Genomic DNA, 23,830 nt, shown 5'->3' with positions numbered 1-23,830 from the left:
GGGACAGGGGTCGCCTCGGCGCGGGTGGTGATCGTTTTCATCAGTTTCGTTGACGCAACTACGAACTCTAACATGCTGTTCATCATCAGTTTCCATGCTTCAACCTCACTTGGTTCGCGAACATTTTTCTGGCGACTGCTACTCATTTGGGATCGAAATTTTTCACTAACCTGAAGTTTCACTTGAATTTTGTGATGCGAATCATCATGTGTCACAATGACAGGACGTTGAAAGTTTGACGTTAATTTTCGGTGATCCGTGAGGGCTGCTACAATTGACAAATTTTATTAATTGACTGGTTGATTTTAAGGAAATCATTTTTTTTGTCTTTGATATAAAAAATGAAAGTAAATTGTCAGTGCTTATACCAGAAGACGAAGTCCAGCAGCTGCAAAAATGTATATGCATATGTCGGAGATGTCTTTCTCAACGGTCGAGTCCTTCAGACTTTGGAAATTCCAAAATCCTTTACTCAGGAAGTACCATTTTATAATTTGTACCTAGACCATAAAACTTATTATTATGGCAAGCTTGGGTTTGGAGGGACTTACGGCTCACTCAATGTATAATGACTGATATCCACGTTATGTGCAATACCTCTTATAATTTTCCTTCTAATAATATTTATCACAATCCGGTCACTAAAGAGAAATAAGAGAAAGTAGAGACAATTAACATTTTTTAATTTTATATTTAAATTCATAACTTTACCCCTATTTAAGGGATGTTTTTGGCTCTAGATAAAAATTTAAGGGGTATACGATTTTTTTTGAGCTCGAATACGGATTCAGCGTCGAAAAATACATAGGAATACCATGGTCAGTCATCGAGATCACGACATTTATTTTTTTTGTAAGACTGTGTTATCAATTAATTACTAGTTAAAAAAAAACATGAAAATGACTTAATTAAAAAAACTAGCCCAAACTAATTATAATTTAAAATATGTTTTGCATACCTAGATCTTTGGTAACAAAGAATATGATTTCATTTTAAAGGATTTTTAGAAATGTTTTTATTTTTCATTTATTTAAAATAAACTAAAAACCGCATCGTAAAAGTGACCTTTTCTAAACTGTCCACGGTGATATTGATCTGTTATATTTTGTTCTCTTCAATTTTGTTATTAATCGGACGAATTTCATCGTATTTTCCCATTTAAAAACAAAAACTTTTTAATTTATTACTTATATCCACTTCACTATCGAGGTTAGACTCCGTGATTAAATACTGGATTAGAAAGTACTGCAGTTACAGAAATAAATTAATTTTGCCAGAGATATTTTATAAAATAAACCTTTAATTAAGGAATTGGTAAGCAATCCATTGGATTGTATATATATTGTATATAATATATATGGATTGTATATGGATTGTATATAATCTATCTTAAAGTTGAAAATCAATTTTTCGTTTATGTTTCTTGTTAAATTTCCTTTGTTACGTTATTTGTCGACATTTACTCCAACCGTAGAAACTATTTTCTTTATCCGTTTAACAATGCGACACACACAGAGCTCCTCGGCAAGTTCCTCTCCTTCTGAATCCGATTCACTCGAACTTTCAGATGCTTCCTCTTCAGCCGGCTCTGCTGGTTTCTCACCTGTTGCTTGTTTTGTTGGATCTAGCTTTTCCTGATAAGTTGCTCCCTCAGTTGGAGGAGCAGGATCGGGAGCAGGTGCGGCAGCAGGATCGGCAGCAGGTACAGTGGCAGGATCGGGAGCAGGTGCGGCAGCAGGATCAGGAGCCGGAGCGACTGCAGGTTCGGGCGTCGGAGCGGCAGCAGGTACAGCAGCAGGCAGGATCGGGAGCAGGTGCGGCAGCAGGATCAGGAGCCGGAGCGACTGCAGGTTCGGGCGTCGGAGCGGCAGCAGGATCGGCAGCAGGTACAGCGGCAGGATCGGGAGCAGGTGCGGCAGCAGGATCAGGAACCGGAGCGACTGCAGGTTCGGGCGTCGGAGCAGCAGCAGGATCGGCAGCAGAATCGAGAGTCGGAGCGGCTCCAGGATCGGTAACAGGAGCGGCTGCAGGATCGGGAACAGGTGCGGCGGCAGGATCGGGAGCAGAAGTAGCGGCAGGATCGGGAGCAGGAGTGGCGGCAGGATCGGGATCGGGTGCGGCAGCAGGATCAGTACCAGGATCGGGAGCAATAGCAGTCTGCGTCTCTTTCGCCACCTCGTTAGCAGCGCAGGCCCCTTCGCAGACATCGTCTTCCGAGCTGGGGGCAGGGGTCACCCCTGCGCGGTTGGTGATGGTTTCCATCAGTTTCGTTGACGCAACTACGAACTCTAACATGCTGTTCATCATCAATTTCCATGCTTCAACCTCACTTGGTTCGCGAACATTTTTCTGGCGACTTCTACTCATTTAGGACTTAAACTATTCACTAAACTGAAATTTCACTTGAATTTTGTGATGCGAATCATCATGTGTCACAATGACAGGACGTTGAAAGTCTGACGTTAATTTTCGGTGATCCGTGACTGTCGCTACAATTGACAAATTTTATTAATTACCTGGTTGATATTCAAGAAACTAAAAATAAAATAAAGTGAATTGTTTATTAAAAGAAATATTTACTAGAATGTATTTGTCTTTAAGATTAAGAAATTTAACATATTTTTCCTTTAGGTTTAACAAAAAATTGCAAAAATATGAATGGATATATATAATTTTTGAAAATTTTCCATATTCTATATTCAGACGCCATTATCTCAAAAAGAGAGGTATAGGTTATGTTACATAAAAAATTATCAGAATTCCATGAATAAAAATACAAAAAGGTGGGATTTCCATTTAAAAAAGTTGACCTTGATTTCATAACTTTTCTTTGGGCCACCCTGTATAAATGAAAATTGTTTCGGAAAATGCGCAACTAAAAATATAATTCGACGGGTCCGGGCGATTTTTCAAATAACGAACATCTGATTTTTAAATAAAAATATTCCATACTTTTGCCGCTCGCGGTATATGGAAATTATGGAAAATATAATAAATTATATTATGGAAAACAATCAACAGTTATATTTCGAAGATATATCCTCTATTTTCTCTTATTGCATGATATACATATATAGGCTGGTGAAAATTCGAAATAACTGAAATTATTCAATTTTCCTGGCTGAAAACATATACGTGTATATACGTGTCGTATATATTTACCTTGATAGTTTGTATAATATTTTGGTTTATTTACTGACGCTCCACAATCGATAAAGCCAAGATTCCCATTAGACCACCGCATATTATATAGATATCCTTTTCCGCTTTAGATTTACTAAACAGATTTGTTTTAAATTTTTCAAATACTTTAAATACAGAGTATTTATCGAACCTAAGCCCTTCAGAATTTGTACATATTGCAACACCTCGTATTTATCGAATTTAGAGACATTAATTGTACTAATTGTGTTATAATTCATTAATGAGGATATTTACTCTTTAGCCAATATTTAGACACATAAAGAATATACCCCTGCTGTTTTAAAAAGTATATTTCTTTCATCTTTCTGCCATACTAATATTTTTCATAGAGTACGTAAGTTTTTTGATTCGATGACTTTCCAGTTGTAGTAGGTAAGTTCTTGTCGCATTTCTTAGTATGTTTTTTCTTAACTTCGTGTACAGGTATCCTCTCGGAAACTACATTAGTAATTCTGTGGTAATCTCGGTCATATGGTTCATCAAAATAATCTAAAAATCAAAAATAGCAGTAAAGATTAAAAAAATAGGCTGTTTTATGACAATTGCATTATTTCATTAAAAATGCCAGTAATTAATCAGTGAAGTTCCAAATAAAGCAGAAAGTAAAGTAAACATTAATTAATCGCCTTAAATATCTGTTATGTAGTACCAACCTCTCATTATATTGCTTTTCGTTGATACGGAATTGATTTTCATCTGTGGTCGATACCTTCTAGCGATGGCTTGTTTCGTTAAGTTGTACTGTTCGTCCAAAAAACTCATCGACGGACGTCGTTGTTTTGCAGACTCGTTGCAATTTTTGAATTGCTCTTCTGTGAAAGCAGCGGAACATTTGACTTTTGAGTCAGTTCTCTCTTTAAATGATTCATTAACGTGTAGTTGGGTGAGCTTGTTACTGTCGTTTTTGTCACCCCTTAAAAACTCTAAAAGAAACGCATAGCATAGAAATCAAGACAATGACAACGTTATATTGTCCATACCTCTTATGATTTTCCTTCTAATAATATCCTTTGTGTTCTGCTTCATGGCTTTCGCTTTTTTTTCGTCATTAGTTACCCGCCTGTCGCTTAGAATTTGCACTGTTGACTTGGAGGACGATATGTAATCTATAACATGGTCTACGACGTGTTTCAGGGATTGCTTTTCGTCTTCTTTATCGTCTTTCTGAAATCTATTCATTTTTTGATACAGAAAATTTTGGGTACATCAAAATCTTTAATTGTCAACTAGCTGTCATGCTTTATCAAAAAAAAATCGTTGTTTGACGTTGCCATTGATTGTATAAGCCAGGGAGACTAGACAAGGAGCACGAACTCATACGGGAAAATTGACAAAAGTCAGTGTAATAGTAGAAATTACTTTTATTGATTTATTTATCTAATTCAAAGTAGCCTACATTATTTATTTTAAAATTTTTAATGCATCACAAAAACGACATGATTGATTTTTAATTCAAACTACCACTTTCTTTATCTCCCTTCTACCATTCGGTACATATGGGACACTAGCGCCCTCTAATTTGGTAAGATATCTGTTTACAAGGAGCTCGTGCTCCTTGTGTAGTCTCCATGGGATTCTTTTTATTTAAAATCGTCGACTTCGAGACTACTTAAAACCTGAAAAAAAAAAGTGATCGTCAAAAAAAGTTGTTTACTGTTACTGATTTTTTTCACAGATTTGTATGGGCAATTTCCAATAAGAAAAGCTTACATCCAATCTTTGAATACTGATTCTGTTTTTTTTGTGCAATATCCAGTTGATTTTAAAAACTGTCTAGTCTTATCATTTTTTGAAAATATAATTTCAACATAAAGCTTTATGCATCAGTGTGATCAAGACTGGTAAATATTTATGATAATTTGGCCTCATCAAAATAATCTGCACAGAGTGTTAAAAGACTTGGACAAAAATAAACGGAGCTGAAATTTCAAATATTTTTCTTAAAGTGTATTTATAAATTTTGGCAGTTTAATTACTAACCGTAGCTAACAACTAGGCACTTTAACTCCATAGATTAAAAAAATTCTTTAGTAATTCATTTTTTAATGAAACCATGCCCTCTTACGAATTTTTATTAAATGAAGTTTTTCCTTGCAGAAACAAACATTCGTATAAAGGTCGGTTATTTATGAGTCTGTAAATCATCAGTTTCATATTTTAAGAAATACGTATTTTCACATGTCCATTAATAAGAACAAAAAAATCGATACGATTTCAAAAATATCTCTAATGAGTTTATACAAGTCGGACACTTTGTTCATTAAGAGCGTCTGAGAAATGTTGAAGCAGATGGAATCGTGAATGTGTGTGGAATTTTCACAGAACAATTTACTGTCTGTTTATTTAATTGTTTCAATAATATTTACAATTTTGACTCTTTATTTACATGCTCTACTCACCACATAATACATTTTTTACGTGCAGATCTATACTGATTTTTGTTTTTGGAAACTTTAATGATATGATACTTGTGATGATTTTTCGCTAACGGTAAATTTGTTAAGTACTAAAAAAATGTGTGAATAAATCAAAGGTATTTGAAAAGGCTTCGGTGCGTTTTCCCGCTCTACATGGTCTTTAATTACTTTGAGTGCGCAATTACTGAAAAAAAATATGATTTTTGCACATCAGCAAACTCCGATGTCTACTCCCTGAACATGCATTAATAGGCTATTGATTATATCCAAAAAACAGGATTAAAACTATGACGTTCAAGCAATTTTATTGCAAGAATCGTTCAAAGGGTTATTTTAGATGAAAAAACCGCGGAGTGCTATTAAATTAGAGGGTGGAAATTGGAGGTAGGGGTGAAAATGCACCCCTTTCAGTTTTTTAATTGTAGCCTGAAAACGAAGCATAATTTCGCTATAGTTCATAGGAAAAATTATTTAGAGAATTGAATTTCCCATCGAAATGACTTATTTAAAAAATTTAAAAGGAAAATTTTATGCAAATAATCGTTAATAAACAATTTTAAAAAAGCAAAAAATAAGATTTTTTGTTTTTATTTTTACTTTTTTTACTCTAAGTTGGGATAATCTTTATTTATTATTAGCAAATAAAACTTTTGTTACTAAGTAAAGAACCAATTTGTTGTAAAAATAATAAGAATTATAATCATTATTATGTTAAAAACGACGAAAATCTAAAAGATATTTAAGTTTGACCAATATTAATCCAAAAACTTTTGAAAACGCATCATTTTGAACGGAATCCCATCTAGTTTTTTTGTACAGCAAACTAGAATCATAGTTCCTTTTAAAATCAAATCCTATAAACAATAGCCTATAAAAGAACATGCTAAATAAGCCCATTCAATCGTTTCAAAGACGCTGAAAGCACTCGCTACGTACCTGCAAGGATTCCTTTGTTGATTTGCTGTCGAAAATTTCGTTAACGCGTTAAAAGAGCGGATCTGTCTTCGCACACACTTCCAAGTCGGTGCGTCCGCTGTGCGTCTAATTCTTCGGATAATTTTAGAAACGGCGGCATTACCAGTATCCGACCGAGCGACGAGATACCGCAGTAGACGCGTGTACGCCGAACCGTCTGATTTCGAAACTGTGAATATGAACGGCAAAGGCATGCGGAGGAAGAAGTCGTCTCTATCGGAGGTGAAGGTGGCTGTTATCGGTTCCCCTGGTGTTGGAAAGAGCGGTACGTAACGTAAATTGTTTATAGTTTTCCCATTTTTTTTTTTTTGTTTTTTTTTTCTGCGAATTTTAAAAAAAAATAAAAACGATTAAATAAACCACACAAGAATCAGTTGGGGTTTGTTTTCATGCTTTTAATAAACTTTTACGTTACATTATGTCAAATTTTAAATTGTTACACATTTCAGAAGGGGTTAAATATATTTTCCATAATTATTATGGTATTTTTCGTTACTATTTTAATTTGAGACATTTTTTGTGCCAAAAGGATTAGTCAGAGTTGATTTTAAAAATTTCTTAATAAGATCCACTTCTTATTTGTGGAAGGGCGAAATGGGCGTTGAGTATTAGACGCCTTCATTATAGCCATCCTTGTCTATCACATGGATTTCTATGGCTTACTTTATCGCTCTCACGTAACTTCTGATAGACCATCGGTACTTTCCTACACTGTAGAGGAAAGCATCGTCGATAAGTTGAAAATTTCAAAAAGTATATTTCATCAGGATGAACTAGTGGCACCTCCAGATCATTGAGGAATCAGGCAGATAGAGAATCATAATAGTTTTCAGGAAGAACAAATAGAAATAGTAGAATTGAATAAATTTCGTGTTATTAAGTTTTCAAATTTGAATAATTGTACTGTTAATATATGTATATAACAATGTTTGCAATATTTAAACAAACAATTTTCTATCATATTCTAAAGTGACATTTCATGTGGTTTAGTGTCACTTTAGTAAACGATTTTGAATTTAGTAAAATAGCATATCATCAGTCAAAATACGAAAAAATATTATTATTATATTTAATTAATGAAATAATCTAGTACACAATATAAATCTCCACTCACTGCTAGAAATCTGCTTCATTGTTTTTTTTTTTTTTCATGAAAATTGAAAATTCTTCTGACACGAAAGCCACGAATAAATAAATAAAATTACAGGGTTAATTATTTGCTTTTCCTAATGGTTTGCGAGCTAGCTACAGGAAACGTGTTACAAAAATAGATCTTCTGAACCGGATGCAACTGTTATAATCGCGGCTGGCTGGGGTAGACAAGGGCATATACGTATATTACATTTAAACCTTTAGAAATCTGCACAGCATCGAAATTTGATGCTGAATTTCCAAACTTTTTTCAGCGGAAACATCGAAAAGGAGCAAAATATACAGTAATATTTTATAGCTGAGTGTCCGAACATCTGTGGATAAAATAATACGTTCTTAAATGAAAAATGAATTTATATAAATATTTAACTTTCAAAAATTTTATTGTACTCATGAAGCGTTAAAAGCGAGATCTTTATTACCGAACTTCGGTTGTTTTATGAAAATATTTAATAAGGGGAATTTTCCGAAATAAAAATAGACCGGAATGATACTCTCTTAAAATTAATTATTCGCCTTTGCCTTCTGTTTGTTAACCCCGAAATAGATAAAAGGAACATTTTTCTCATCGAAAAGCGATCCGGCGCTTAGTCCTCGACATTCTTGTCAAATGAGGTATTTTAACACATCATTATTTACATATCTTGTCACCCAAAATATCCCAAGTTTACATTATTTTTAATTTCAAGGTCCCGAAATATGTCATTGTTTTTCGAAAATAAACATCGGGTCTAAATCTAAGGAAAATTTTCACAAATAAACGCCTAGGAGATGTGCCTAGTATTAGTTATTTTATAAAAATTGATATAAATGGTTTATTTGTGCTAAACTCATACTGCTTTTGACAGACTGGACCACGATTTTTTGGCATAAATGGTCCATTTCTGGACAGAATACAATTTTTTAAAGACTTTATTTATTTAATAGGCGCTTATCAGTGCATTACCGTGGTTTCAATTCTGTTGTGGCAAAAACGAGTGTGGGAGTACCTCAGGGTTCTGTACTTGGCCCCCATCCGTTCAATACTTTTATTAATGACATCATACGTGATCTTTCTTGTCGATCATTACTGTATCTGATGACACATAATTGTTTAACTATTACAATGGCAATTACAAAACAAAACCACTTTGACGTATTGAATAGGTAATTTTCATTAGGTAGAGAAGCTTCAGTACAAACTTTCCAACAAATATTTGTGGGTATCTTTATTTTGACATAAAGAAAACACTGAAGTTTTATTAGTGAAATAGATACACCTTCCATCACCACCCTCCTAAATTCAAATGAATGAAAACAAGCAAACGAGACTTTCACAGTTACGCAAAACCGAACGGCCTAGCTCAATGGCATATCTCGTTCATAAAAGCACTGTAAATAGGTTTTAATGAGTTTTAACAATAACACTCACAGACAAATCATTCTGGTAAATATTTATCTACGTTTTTTACAGTCATTAAGGTTACCTTGGTGGATCCAAATAGTGAAAAAATGTGTTTATTTCGATTAATACGGCAGGGAATAAACAACGCAGTGCTAGGCATAGTTGGCATATAGTGGCATTATTGGAAGACTATAACTATGTTGTGGGTACATTGATAAATATATTTATTTTCTATCCAATGCGCTGCCTTAAAAATTGTAATGTATGCATATAATAGAGGCTTATACGAGAATCAAATTTTGTATTAGCTATTTCAGTATACATGTATTTGCTTGGTGCGTAGCATATTTATTTCATTAAAAATATTCGTGGATTGCTAGAAATAAACCTTATAACATCTTCTTTCCATTAAAAAGTCAGTGCTTGTTTTTATTAATTTTTATTTTGGAAGAGTTACTTTCATGAACTAAACATATGTATACACATTTAACATTTTACTATCTTTCACAAGTCAATAGAAATGTAAGTTTACATTCACGCGTCATTTAAAATCTAAATATATTTATTGCGATTTAATCGAAACGAATCTATAACAAATCTAAATAGAATACAATTATTATTGTTATGTACAAATACTAAATAGTTAGTAGTAGTATTTGAGATGAGGTCTATCACTTTTCTAAAAGTTTAAAATATCTCCTAATACCTAGAAACTAATTAATTCAAATTCGTTATAGTCTTTCCGAAGTCAGTTGAACATGTAAAAAAACGCCCAGCAATAAAATTTAATGAGATTCATAGGCGTCCCTAAAAAAGTTTTGTGATGAAGGTAAAAAATTATAATAATTTGTATATATGTGCAGAAAATTTCTATTAAATGTTCATTTGGCCAACAACATATTTTAATTATTTATGTCCTCAAACAATTTTATATTATTGATGGTAAATTTCGTTTTGTTCCGTTTCAAAAGGTCTCCAAAATGCCATGTGGTAACAATATTATTTCTTCCTTTCGCAATTGTAATATCAATGATTAATAGACGGTGCCTATAATAAATTAAAATTACCAGCATCGCACCAGATTCCGCATTGCTGCACTGCACTGTTGGGCAATTTGTCAACCACTTGTCAATGGCTGAGATTTATTACCCAGTGGACCAATGCAACTGTATTTGTATTTCGTTTGCCCGTGCTCGCATTCTCCATACTTGTATATGGGTATGGCTAAATAAATATGGGAACAAGTTTTTCAAATATTTCAATGTCGAGTTGCTGCGTCAGCGACCGAACATACTGTCATCCTCTTGGTTCTCCAATTGATATCGGAAAGACTGTACCTAGATACCTGTTTTTAGATAATTTGTGCAAATGTATCTAGTATTTACAGTAGTAAATATACAAATACGTCTTTGATTACGAAAACAGATTCGAAATAGAAGTTACGAATGTCGTTTTTGACAAATTAAATGTTTTATTTCAGAAACATATCATTAATATATGACATAATCAACTGGGCTGACAACATAGGTGGAAAACAAAATAATTCACGTCAAATAATGGTAGTTTTATGAACAGGCACGCCATCATATCTTCCTCCATCTGTAAATAAGTTATTAAAACTTCTGTTTACACTTTCCGGAAACAATTAACACTCTAAATAACGGATGTCCCGTTTAGACAAAATAGAGTACTATACGAGTGAAGATTGTGAAAATTCATTACAAGCACGGAGAGTGTGTAGCTGAGAGTGTGCGCAAATTACGTGGAATTTTCGATGTAAGGAAGGCCCAAATGAAACGACCAAATTATTGAAAAAAAAAGGATCTAAATTTTTGCTAATCCACTAACTACGATGAGTATAAATGTAAAAAATATGATTTTGAAGAAATATGCAAACATATAACGACGTAACAAGTACATTTTTAATTTCTCGCGATGCCTCCCTGCTACATCATTAAACTGCATAAATAAACAATGTGGCAATAGCTCCGGTACTAAAAGGTTTCCGATTAATCCAGTTCTAAAACCAGAACTTCTTGCTCTTACTACTTCGATTTAATTTTAACGCGGTATACTAGACCTACTAACACACTTTTTCCTGGAGGTATGGCTGTGTGCATATAAATATTGACCCATCCCGAACCACTCTGCATGAAAATAGACGGGCAAAACAGTGTTCCTGTCACAATTTGGAAATCAATAACGGTGATAAATAAAATCTCAGAGGTTCGCCGACAGTGGATGTTTACGACCACGCGGGAGATTGTAAAAAGCGTCATCACCTGTCGACGCGCTACTATCATATTTTTTCTGTCGCCCGAAATCGGCTCATAAGTGGGTCAAGAATCTTTTAAAATGCTAGTGACCTCGGCCAACAATTTCTTTGTTTAAATTTGAGCGAACGATTCCAGAAAATAAATCGATAAGTAAAAAAACTATTATCATCACATGTCTCAATGTCGTAGCCGTAAATCCAGTTTTCGTCTCGCGTTGTGATCCTTTGAATGAATGTTTCATCGTCATTGGATTGTTTGCTGCAACTCGATACATGTTTTTCAGTCAAAATTTCATGGCATTATCCAAATGAAATGCTAACCTCTTCCTCAATTTCTGTGACAGCCAATCGGCAATTTGCACGCACCATATCTTTGACTTTCAGAACGTTGGAATCATCAGTTGAAGTCAAAGGCCTTTCTGGTCGAGGATCATCTTCAAAGTATGAGGAATTACCCCAAAAAAAAAAAAAGATTTTGATACAAAGTGTAGTCCATAAAACATCATACTGTTTAACATAATTCTAGTTCTAGATTCAAGATGATTTGGCATTGTTAAATCTGTAAATATAGTGTTCTGCAGTGAAAAAAAAGGTAGTGAAAACACTGAAAATCTTTAATTACTTTAAAATGTTGGAGATCTTTACAAATTTTACTGCAGACGCTGAAACCGCCTCGAAAAATTTATTATCATCATATTTAATAGTAGCGATTCATTGCAATGAAAATAAACAACAATGAATTAAGTTTTCACGGATAACAGCATTGTTGGAATTGTAAAACATATATTATATTTGATCATTATGTACTCAGAACTCACACATTTCAAACGGATTTATGGGTGATTCACCATTTACTGACGCTTTCATTGTTTTATTTGTACAGTTGTACGGAGACGCAAGCCAACTTTCTTCTGGTATTTTTAGATTAACCACTCAACCTCGAAAATTATACAATTTTTTTACGTTAAAAGTGTTTTTAGCTACTATATTATTGTCATTCTCTTTCCCATAATTATCATTTTAATGAGTTGAAGCCGATGTTTCATATTTTCAGTCAAAAAAAAATTTTAGGCCATTCAGCTAAGCTGCTTTTGCCAGAAAAGTGGCATGTGGAAATATCTAGTGATGTAATGTGACTAAATGTGTATATAATCCAACCAAATTACACTTGGAGAAAAAACAAATTGTTACCTGGACTTTTATAAGTGGAAATGGTAAAAGGGCTTATAATAAACCTAAAAAAAATAAATGCGTGAGCAGGAGCGGCGGAGGGTTGATTTGAGGGGTTGAAAAGTTATGAAAAATTGTATTATTGGGATTTCTGGCGAAAGTTGACGTCAAACAAAAAAGTATCCAATACAAAAGTTGTAGATCATTCAAAAATCTACAACTTTTGTAGAGTTCACTTTTTAACATAACCTCAAAATTTCCGAGAAAAATGCGAAAAACAGTTTTTTTCTGATTTTTCGATTTTTATTTCTTATTTCTGCAAAAATAATTTAATTTTGACGAAACTTTGTGAAAGTATACCTTTCTCTGTCTTAAATAACCTCAAATTTTTTTAGATAAAAAAATCAAGAAGTTTCTGAGATATTAATTTTTTTCAGCTTGAAACACTTTTTTTCAAAGAAAAATTCTACTTTAAAAAATCATTGTACAGAGTTCTGCCGGTAATCATTTTTTTTCGTTTTGACGTATACTTTTTGGTGAAATAAAAAAAATCTGTAATAGTTCAAAAACATGCTCAAAAATGCAAAAAAATTAAAAATTACTTGCAACAATGAATTTTTCAGTTATTATTGATAATTTGTTTACATTTAAAAAAATCAAAAACTGATTACACCATTCAGTTGTACGGAAAATATACAAAAAAAACTTCATTGGTCTCATTGTTTGACCCAAAACATATATACGTAAAAGTAAATATTCGAAAAACTCGATCAGTATTTCGAAATTAAAATAAATAATTTCATAATAACTAATATGTATGTCGTCAATGAAATTATGAATGTTTGTATTAAACATAGCTCAGTTTTAGATAAAATAACTTATCTGTTGTCACTTAGTATCAAATAGAATACTGAAACTGAATTCTTATTACTTGGATTGGTACAACAATATGAAAAAAATCCGTTTGTCATCGACATCGATTTGTCTAAAATGTCTGTAGGTGAGTGACGGTTTGCTCTGTTAGATAAACCTGTGGAATGTGGAATTATACAAGCATACAAGTTTCAAATGTCAATTTTCAGCGTTTCAGGATTTTTTCCTTTGTTGTTTTATCATTGGAAATAAACGCCAACTTAAAGGCAATGGTATTTGAATGTATATACAATATGATACATTTCAAGTAAGACTTGTTACACCCTTTTTATAGCTTAGGAATTTAATTCATTTTAATGCTTACAAATCGCTAGAAGTAATTTTTGTAATTTTTAAACAAATTCAATTTACTTTGAAACGTTGGTAGTACTTAAATAGATGAATTAGTAAAAATCACATTGCTAAAAGCTGCTTTACATTGACAATTTATTAATGAATAAATTGACGAAGTTCTTCATGAATTAATTCACGAATTTAATGGTAAACAGTGTCGTTTTACACTGCTACAGACCTTGTCCAGTTTTTTGACGCAGGAATCAGTTCTACCAGCGAATCAAAGAAGCAAATAAATTTCAAAAATGTCACCTTTCCACTCATAATTGTAGTGATTTAACAGCGGTACCGTTTTGACACATATTATATAAATATTAGTGTTTGTAAGTAACAAATCAGTAAAAACAATGCAAAACTAGTACGACGCCACACAATTATTTACATATTCCAATAACATAACCTCGTTACTGATCTGAGGTTGGAAATCTGTTGGGTTGGTACTTCCGAACTTCACGAAAAAATTGACGAAAATTAGAACATGCTCTAATTCGTCAAGAACTTGATGAATACATTCATGAAGTTATTTGACAGCAGATTTGGTGCATTACATTTGTCCAATTTCTCGATGAAGCGACTTCATGAATTAATTGATCAATAAATTGCCAATGTAAAACAGGTATAAGCCGCTCAAACAACAAATTGGATTTTATTTATAAACTACGGTGCTGAAAGAAGCAAATTATATTTTGACTCGCTAAAACTACTCTATTGATTATTTTCATACTTCTTGTAATGCAACAAAACTGCAAAATCGTGTTTTAGTTTTAGATTTTCCTAGTAAGTTGGCTATAACATTTATTTTAATACGCGGCTCTAATCGTTTGATGAAATGCAGTTGCAAACATAGAACACCTTCCGGTTTAAATCAAGAGCGTTATCATAAAACATAGGGTAATTTCAAATTGATCTTAAATACTAAAGTAAACGAACCCTTCTACAATGAAACGCTTAGCACTTTGCTCTACATAAGCACAAGCGTGTATCATACGTCTGAAATGTGTTAGTAATAGCTTGGAAATTGCAAACATGCCATAAAACCGAGCAGAAAAATATTAAATACCGAAGCAAATTGCCCGGAACAGCACGTTCTGACTGCTTTAGTGGTTTTAAATTAACCGAGGCGTTTTGGGAACCACAAACAATGTATTTTTTTTATTTTCAGCGCTCTCGGTCAGGTTCCTCACCAGAAGGTACATTGGCGAATATGACCATCAAGCGGGTAAGTCCGAGTCACGGGCGAACTGTTTATTGTGTTCGCAATATACAGATCGATCGAATTCGTGTTATTTAGCGAACTTCCCCCATTTTCTTGGGAGCTAAAATATCTCGAATTTATTTTTCAGCCTCTATAATGAATTTCTACTTAAATAAAATAATACCAAAGTTGAAAATCCATTTTTGTGTAGTATATCATCACTAGAGATCGGACAATGTGTGACTTTAACCCGAAGAATACGTCAAATTTTCGTAGAGATGTGTACGCGTTCAAAAATGTATTGTGTATAAACTATGCAAAATATAATTATTATGTATAGCAAATATATCGTATTATTCTCGCGAAGATTTGTACCATTTATTTAAAATCCATAAATCATGTGAACAGGTTAAATAACGAGAAAATAATTAAGTTAATTTAGTTCTAAAGAAATGAAATGACACTCGCGCCCATCTCTAGTCCTTCCGTCGACATCGGTTGCGTTTATCGAATTCCTATTGGTCAGAATTCAAACTGCAGCCCTGTTATGAATGGAGCGTGAATTGGACTATTCTATCATGTGCGTCGCCTGAGGCTATTCGTTACATTGACTCCTAATTTCCAATTAAAAGAACGACACTATTTTTAACCGAACTTTATTTAATAAATATGTAGTATATAATTTCTGATTTTCTAAATATTTTACAACGCCTAAAAATGTATGTACCGTGGAATTTTCGTGAATTATCACGTAAATTTCCGGTGCATACCCGACACGCCACTGCGTCATGGGTAATGTATCTAGGTTTATGAATGACATATCTATGTTCAAGGTTAAAGTCACAAATTGTCCGCTCTCTGATCATCACATGTATCATAATCTTTGACTTGGTTGAATTTGGATAGCATTTGAATATATTTTTTTTAAGTAGGAAGTGTTTGTGCTACCTAGTTATTAGACTTTTCGAAAATATTTCATCTTTCATACACGATAATGTTTATTTTTCTTACTAGCTATATTTTCTGATATGTTTGAGTAGTTCCAGATACTGTAAATATTGACGGCCTTAATTTGGACTTGAACTTAAAATTACACTTTAGACTGAAAATATTTATTCTTAAGATCAAAGCTTTCATGACTTAGAATGACTTCGTGTGGCAATTGTTAATTTTTTCAAATCTCCACTTTCCAAATTCTTTAGAACTTAGAAGCAACTTTTCTAGAATTTAAATATTTTGGAGGTTTATAGAATTTAGAGCTAATTTTTTAATTCTTTTCCACATACTATTACTCCCAAACAATTTTTTATGAAAATATATCTATTTTTGCGTTAAGAGAACAATAAGTTTTTCTATATCAAGGCCACTTAAACTAACTGCGTATATTTTAATTCGAATCGACGAGAAATAAAAATAAAATTTGCAATGTAGGCCAACTGATCGAGGTATTGTGACTCCCGAAAATAAAAGCGGTAAATATTTCTTTAGTATAAAGTCCTGCTTAAAAATAAATATTTTATCGTTGTCATATTTTTCTTTATTTGTCTAGACTCCCATTTATGTATTAAGGTTAAGAAAATATGTATAGAAATAGAACGTAATTTAAAATTCTCTCCAAGTTCCAATCAAAGAATAGAATTGGTAATTATGCAAGTTTCTGCGTTGTAAACGAATGAAAAACATTTATGAAGCTCGTCTGGGTTTTCACTACAGAGAATTTCCGATCTGTTACTGTTCTCAAAAGCATTATTTTCGACATATTTATTAGACATGAGGAAATCCCACCAATAAATATTATACCACTTAAAAGTATTCACTTAAATATTTAATCGTATGATTCAATGTTGAAAAAGTAGTACCTACACATTCGTAGGAATACACAAAACTGTCAGTAATGAAGTAGATATAAACAAGTATTTGGAAATACATATAGATTTGAGTAAAATAAATCTAAATTTTAGAAGAAATAAAAGTCCACTTTTATGTAACCGTAGACAGTGGGTAAGTGTACGCATTGCGTATATACAGGGTGTCCAAATGAAAACGAAACAGAGCCATTTTCAGGAACTGCGTCAAGATTGTAGAAAAACGCTCAGACCCGTCGATTTTAGATTAAAGGGGGACATTCTTTGCTGGTATTTTTGACTCCGCCACTTTCACCCCCAAGCAAGGGTAAGCATCACCCCAAAATATTTAAATGGCATTGGGGGTTGAGTAATATTTCTTTTGAAAGCTCTTACAATTCTCTTTACAACAGACTTTAAATTTTATAATTCCGCCCAATACTTTGAAAAAAATTTACATTTTAAAATTTAAATTATGTTTAGTTGCTTACTTACTACTTAGTTGATTAAATGTTCAAACTGATGACCGCCCGCTTCCATACAAGAATAAAGATTTTGTTCGAAACGTTCGCGCACATTCCGAAGCATTTCCGGAGTGATTCGACGGCATTCGTCGACGATTCTTTGACGCAAATCTTCCAGCGACGCTGGCTGTGTTTTATAGATTTTACTTTTTAGGTATCCCCACAAAAAGAAATCAAGGGGCGATAAATCCGGTGATCGTGGAGGCCACTCAATGCTGCCTCTTCTCCCAATCCAATTCCGTAGAAAACGTTGGTCCAAATACTGACGGACAATTAACGCATAATGCGGAGGAGCACCGTCCTGTTGAAAAATCAAATGATCTTCATCATACTCTGGAACATTTTCAATAATATCAGTCAAGGCAGGGTCAATAGCGTCTTCCAGTAATTGCAAATACATTTGGCCAGTCAAATTACCAGGTAGAAAAAAAGGACCCACCAGCCGGTCACCGAAAATTCCAGCCCATACATTTAATTTTTCCGGTTGCTGTGTATGCACCTCGTGAAAAACTCTTGGGTTTGAATCGGACCAATAGCGGCAATTGTGACGATTTACCGTCCCGTTCAAGAAAAAACTGCATTCATCAGAAAAACAGATGTTAAAAAGGAACTGTGGATCGTTCCCTGCTCGCTCACTCATTATTTCGCAAAATTGCAAACGGCGGTCATAATCATCCTCACGAAGTTCCTGGACTAAATGTATTTTGTATGGATGGAATCTATTCTTCTTCAAAATGGTTTGTATGCTAGTTTGATTGATCCCAGACACAGATGCCAGCTGCCTCGTACTTAATGTAGGATCAAGATGAACTTGTCGCAAAACTGCAACTTCACTATAGCTTTATTAACTATAGGTTTTTCAATTTCTCGTTTTTTATTGGCTACGTTCCCTGTCTCTTGAAATTTTTTTACTAACTCTAGAACATACTTCCTCCTGACATGTCGATCTTGATGTTGTTCATTAAATAGCTGAGCTGTTCTATTCGCACATTTATTGTTCATAAAGTAAAGCGAAATGATATCTACCCTTTCCGCAATGGAATAAACCATAGTGTTTAATTTTCAAAAACACAATTAAATAAACTACCAACCAACGCTTCCAAATAATACTAGAAAATAATTTGGAATCCACTAATTTTACGTTCATTGTGTGTGTATAGCATTCATTTCTGTTTTTTACAATTGTGTTTTTTTTTACGAAAGTGATAACAAATCGCCAAAAACCAATGTAACGCAAGAAATACTACATTTGTACCATTGGCGTACTTAACTCGAATGACTGACATTTTTACCGTTACTAATTATTTGTACATAAGTTTCAACTTTAAAATCAAAATTCTTAATGAGTATTGGGCGGAATTATAAAATTTAAAGTCTGTTGTAAAGAGCCATGAATTGAATGTGACTTAAATTATTGCTCGGAGCCTTGGCAAGAACAACAACTTAAACTCTTAATTCCGTTGTAAATTTCATTTATTTACCGAAAGGAAGACGAAATGTTTATGTGGTGTTATTATTATTTACGTTAATTTGACCGCTGGGATATTTTCCTGGTTAAATTTAAATCCACGAAGTTTCAACTCGAGCTTGAAGGTTGTCGCGTCGACCTTAATTATTTATTGTGCGAAAAGCTGGGTTATTTCTCAAAGATCTGGTAAAAATAGAATTGGGGGTATTTTGTCGATTCCCGTCCATTCCACTGGTTTTTCTCGAGGTAGTAGTCGCCACCAGAGTGGTCCCTTGACCCCTAGGAATTAGGCTACCGCGGATTCCTCTAACGCACCATCTTCGGGGAATATACGCGTATTCATAAATAATTACAAGTCTCGCGACCCTCGAGCATAGGCAACTAACATTACATGATTGGCACTATCAACTAAAAATCCCTGAACTTCAACGGTATGCGATTTACACCGCCCTCAGCAAAATGCCAGACAAGTTGAGATGTTCGAAAATGTATAAATGAATTGAAAAGTTACAAAAAAATTAATGAAAACCTTTAAGATGAGTGAAAAACTAATTATTTAAAAAAATTCAACTCGTTCATATCGTTCCGCAACCACCGTATTCGCCAGATTTAGCACCGAGTGACCTGGAAGCAAAAATGTAATATATTTTTAAACAAATTCACCTTATTTTTTGCACAGCGGGTTATTTAATGCCAACAATTTCCCAGTAACAAAAACAGACGCGGAAGTAACTTAAATCCGCCAGTAAAACCCAAATTGTTTGTTAAACACAGTTTAATAGTAAGTGAATCGGCAAATAGCCCTCAGAAGCAATTAACCCAGCCGACGCCGCTTTTCGATCAGGAATACCAAACAATCAGGAACGTTTATTTTGTTTCAGAAACTAGGTATAAACACGAAGTGCTCGTGGACAACGAACCCGTGCTCTACGAAATATTAGACACATGTCCGAAGGTATGTTGGGTGTGCGAGAACTCGTTTACAAATTGCATAAACACATGTTTCAATTCTAACAGCTATTAACAGGTGCTTGTGGTGATTACCTGTGTACTAAATATATAACACGCTTACTAAAATATTTGCACTGTCGGTCTAAACAACGCCAAATATTTACCGAGTTGTCTCTCGTCTACATCACTGCAACTGGAGGCTTTTCTTTGCTGTAACATTGATGGTTACAAGTCGAAACAAGTCTGAAGTTTAAATCGTCGTTTTAAATTATAGTTTCGTTATAGACAAGTTGACATCTGAATGCTCTAAATTAATATAGACAAAAGATCGTATTGCACTTTTTGTATTAATAAAGTTTGATTCTTCTTGAATATCCAAAAGTCATTCTGTTATTAGATTTCGGACCAAAAAAAATTGCTAACACGATTTTTTTTGTGTAGGTAATACTTTTGTTACAGAAGATTTATGAAAATGTTATTTAAAATGTCACTTTCATGCAAACTTAGAAAAAAATCTTATTTGAGTGATCTGATGTGCGAAGGACATGTATTTTTTTCAATTCTCTCGGTAACACGTTTTACGATTTGCATCGCTAGACTTCTGGCTGAAAAAAATATAAATTTCTCTCAGATTCTACATAATGTTTACATTTCGTGGCGAAGAAAAATACTCCAGTAAAAATTAAAATCAATATCTATTTACATTTGCGAACATTTACGACCCAATAAATTTTTATTATTTGGTGAAAATGCGGATCAAGGTTTATCATCGGTCAGATTTTTGTCTAGTCTCTTGTATATTAATTAGATCCGTTAAAGTAAAAACGTCGATACCTAACACATAAATATTTTAGAGGAAATTACTAAAACTTTTAAAGTCGAGCTTTGTAGAAGCATTTATTTTTCAATACAAAACGTAAAATGCACAAATCACCAGAGCTTAGAAGACTCTCCGATTTCTAAGTGAGTCATGAGCAAGAATTGCAAAAATGCCTATATAAATATTTATCCTAAAAACTCGATTTAGATCTATATTGAATCCTAAAGGAAAACATACAATATGGGAGAAAAAGACAGGCTGGATAAATAGCAGCAATTAATCCTGAGCTGAGGTCAAAATAGGGCAATTGAAGTACAGAGTAGCTACGTAAGTAGACATTAAAATTATTGTTTTCGGTAGACCTACAACAACAAATACCAAAATACTTCCAGATGAAATAGGAACCACTGGATAAAGAGTCATTTTATAAGTATCTAAAAAGGTGATAGGAAAATTATTAACAACCTTAGTATAAAATTAAATAGTTTTTTAAAAAGTATATTTAGGTATGAAAGCATGCTAAGTAAATTAAGTATGAAACATTGCAATTTAATCAAGTGTCCAGTGCAAAAAAAAACAAAAGGAAAACGTAAACACGCAAACTTAGATCAAGCATAAAGAGATTGTTGTCCTGTTTTATTCGCCGAGTTAAAAATATCCCGAACATTTCGAAACGGCTGAATTTTCAAAAATAACTGACATTACGAACACTAATTATTGGCATATTTACAATTCCTACGTGGGCGTCGATGATAAAATCTATATTGATGGTGATGTTGAGAAGTGACTGTCTTAATTGTGGGGAAAAATTACAATGTCGTAACTAAACTCGCTCTTTTAAGATTATTTCAGTGCAGTCAAACTCAATTTATAGCACTTTTCACGTGTGTATGCCTACTTATTGGGACCTTTGCCAGAAAACATCGGTTTGTAAAGTATTTTCCCAACTAAAATATTATACGCATGAACACCTGTATTGCTTTGTTATGCGCTGAAAAAAGTATATATTTTAATCGTAATAAAATAAAATATGCAGCTTGATATTAACTGAAATGTACCCTTAACAAAAAGTAACAATTATTTAAGGCACTTATTTATTCCTATTGCAGAATGAAGACGATCTTCCCTCATCAGAAACTATAAATTGGGCAGATGGACTGCTTTTGGTATACTCCATCATAGACAGACGTTCCATCGCCTATCTTAAAAGAGTGGGTTCTGTTATTGCTGAATCTGACATTCCCGTTTACATTGTAGCAAATAAAAACGATATGGTAAGTTTAGGTAACCTTTTTTTATCTTCTCCGCATATTTCTATGACGTTTCGATTATACAGGCATCTGCAAATACTGAAAATTACCGTCTGTAGACCTAGATTGACCAAGTGTCTCAACTGTTATCCTCATTTTGTCCCAATATGGCGGTTTGAAAATGACGTTTCTAAATATTCCACAGTATAACACTATTTTATATTTGGCTGCTATTTATATCTAAAGACTATCCAAATTTAATTTAAATGAAATGCATTTTTAATAAATAAGTATATGATTCCTACCTACAAAGTATCAGGGTAGACGTTCCATCACATCCGTTGATGTCTCCACAGAGGTCACAATTTGTCTCCCCGAATTTTGTCCATCTTTGAAATATTGGTGCTGGTTGACTTATAGACTGTGGCACTTTGGTTTTGTATTGAGATTTCCCAGTAAGAATTCAGTAACATTCGGAAAATTTTTCAGTTCCGGGGATTCGAAACTGTATTGATTTTTTAATCAATTTAATGAAACAGTTTGTTGTTAATAGTCAATATCCCGTTTCAGGTGCACTTGAGAGAAGTGAGCGCTGAGGAGGGCGCCATCCTGGCCAGGAACTTCGAGTGTGGCTTCTCCGAGGTGGCGGCTGCTGAAATGGTGGCGCCAGTCGCCGTGGTGTTCCAGGAACTGTGCAGGGCTGTCTTGGCCGCCCGCAGGAAGTCGAAGCATTCTCTGTTGGAGAGGATGTTGGGTACGAGGACCAGCAACCTCAGGCTCTACGCCAGGGGAAAGAGCGACAGCGCTTTGCCGAAAGACTGACATTTACTGCTGACGTGATTTGGGTTACAGAGCGATCATTTGGTTAAGTTACCAGATTTTTTTTTTATTATACCTCGTCTAGTCATTGTGTGGTGAAAACATTAAACTGTATTACACCTTTACTTTAAGTGTGCTTAATTATGATGAAAACGCTTTGAAATTACTGTATTTCTTACTACCGATACTAGATTTCAATTTTTTTCTTTTTGTTGAAAACAGAAAATATTTATATGTATCTGTTTTATTTATAACTAAACAGTTATGCATCAAAACGAAGATAGATAATTCGTTAACACGAAATAAAATACGTAGCAATCAAGTTAAGAATAAACACATGTTCAATAAATTTTTAAAAATACCTACTACCTATAATTAATTAAAATAAGTATTTAATACAAATGATGCCAAAAACTACAGTATATTATAATGAAAATATAACCTATAGTTCAAATATAACTTTTAAAAACATCCCATTTTGTCAATGTCAAAAACGCCTCGAGGCCGATCCTGACTTTGCAAAATAATTTGCCTAGACTAAGTACCTAAATGTTTGTATGTAATGTAATATATCAAATTCGTTTTTAATGTAGTGATTTTTAATTATCAATCCTAACTTTTGTTAAACAACAAATCTCTCTTACAAAAATGCACTGAACCTATCTGAAATCTACCCAAATTTTGTTAAAGCAGTCTTCAAATTGTTAGGCATCGGCAACCCAACACTCACTTACGTCAATTGTTGCTAACGAAACTAACAATGTTTTAGATTTGTTTTCATTTTTACAATCTGTTCATTTGTGTTGGAAAAACCCTCCCAAAAATATTTACAAATAATTTAGAGAACGTAAAAATTAAGTGGTGGAAAAGGAAAAGATATAAAATAGCAACACCAGTAAATATTTTGTCCTCAAAATTTCTTAGAATTTTTAAAAGTAACTATTACATAAGTATTACACAAATCATCGAAGATGCATTTACTGAAAAGCCACAAAAAACACATGCGTAATACACTGACAAATACGTTTTATCTTGCGTACGTTTATCAACTAATCCCTGATGTGATGATAACATTCAATTCTTGATGTAAGTATTTACTAAAAGGATTAACCTGTC

At 33.4% G+C, this 23,830-nt stretch overlaps 2 protein-coding genes across 2 annotated transcripts; one reads left to right on the top strand and one right to left on the bottom strand.

Moving 5' to 3' along the window:
- Positions 1–1,445: 1,445 nt before the first annotated feature.
- Positions 1,446–2,367, bottom strand: LOC108910099 (mucin-1-like). The gene is made up of 2 exons (XM_018714608.1): positions 1,891–2,367; positions 1,446–1,844 (listed from the first exon to the last, which is right to left on the bottom strand). The coding sequence occupies exons 1-2, from the start codon at positions 2,365–2,367 to the stop codon at positions 1,446–1,448; spliced, it is 876 nt and encodes a 291-aa protein (XP_018570124.1).
- Positions 2,368–6,704: 4,337 nt separating this feature from the next.
- Positions 6,705–23,302, top strand: LOC108910115 (ras-related and estrogen-regulated growth inhibitor). The gene is made up of 5 exons (XM_018714627.1): positions 6,705–6,861; positions 15,006–15,062; positions 19,756–19,829; positions 21,755–21,919; positions 22,466–23,302. The coding sequence occupies exons 1-5, from the start codon at positions 6,774–6,776 to the stop codon at positions 22,715–22,717; spliced, it is 636 nt and encodes a 211-aa protein (XP_018570143.1). The 5' UTR covers positions 6,705–6,773; the 3' UTR covers positions 22,718–23,302.
- The last annotated feature ends 528 nt before the right edge of the window (positions 23,303–23,830 follow it).

Source organism: Anoplophora glabripennis, unplaced genomic scaffold (genome assembly GCF_000390285.2).
Source record: "Anoplophora glabripennis isolate ALB-LARVAE unplaced genomic scaffold, Agla_2.0 scaffold184, whole genome shotgun sequence".
Classification (NCBI taxonomy): Eukaryota; Metazoa; Arthropoda; class Insecta; order Coleoptera; family Cerambycidae; genus Anoplophora; species Anoplophora glabripennis.
This window is presented reverse-complemented; position numbering and strand designations above follow the sequence as displayed.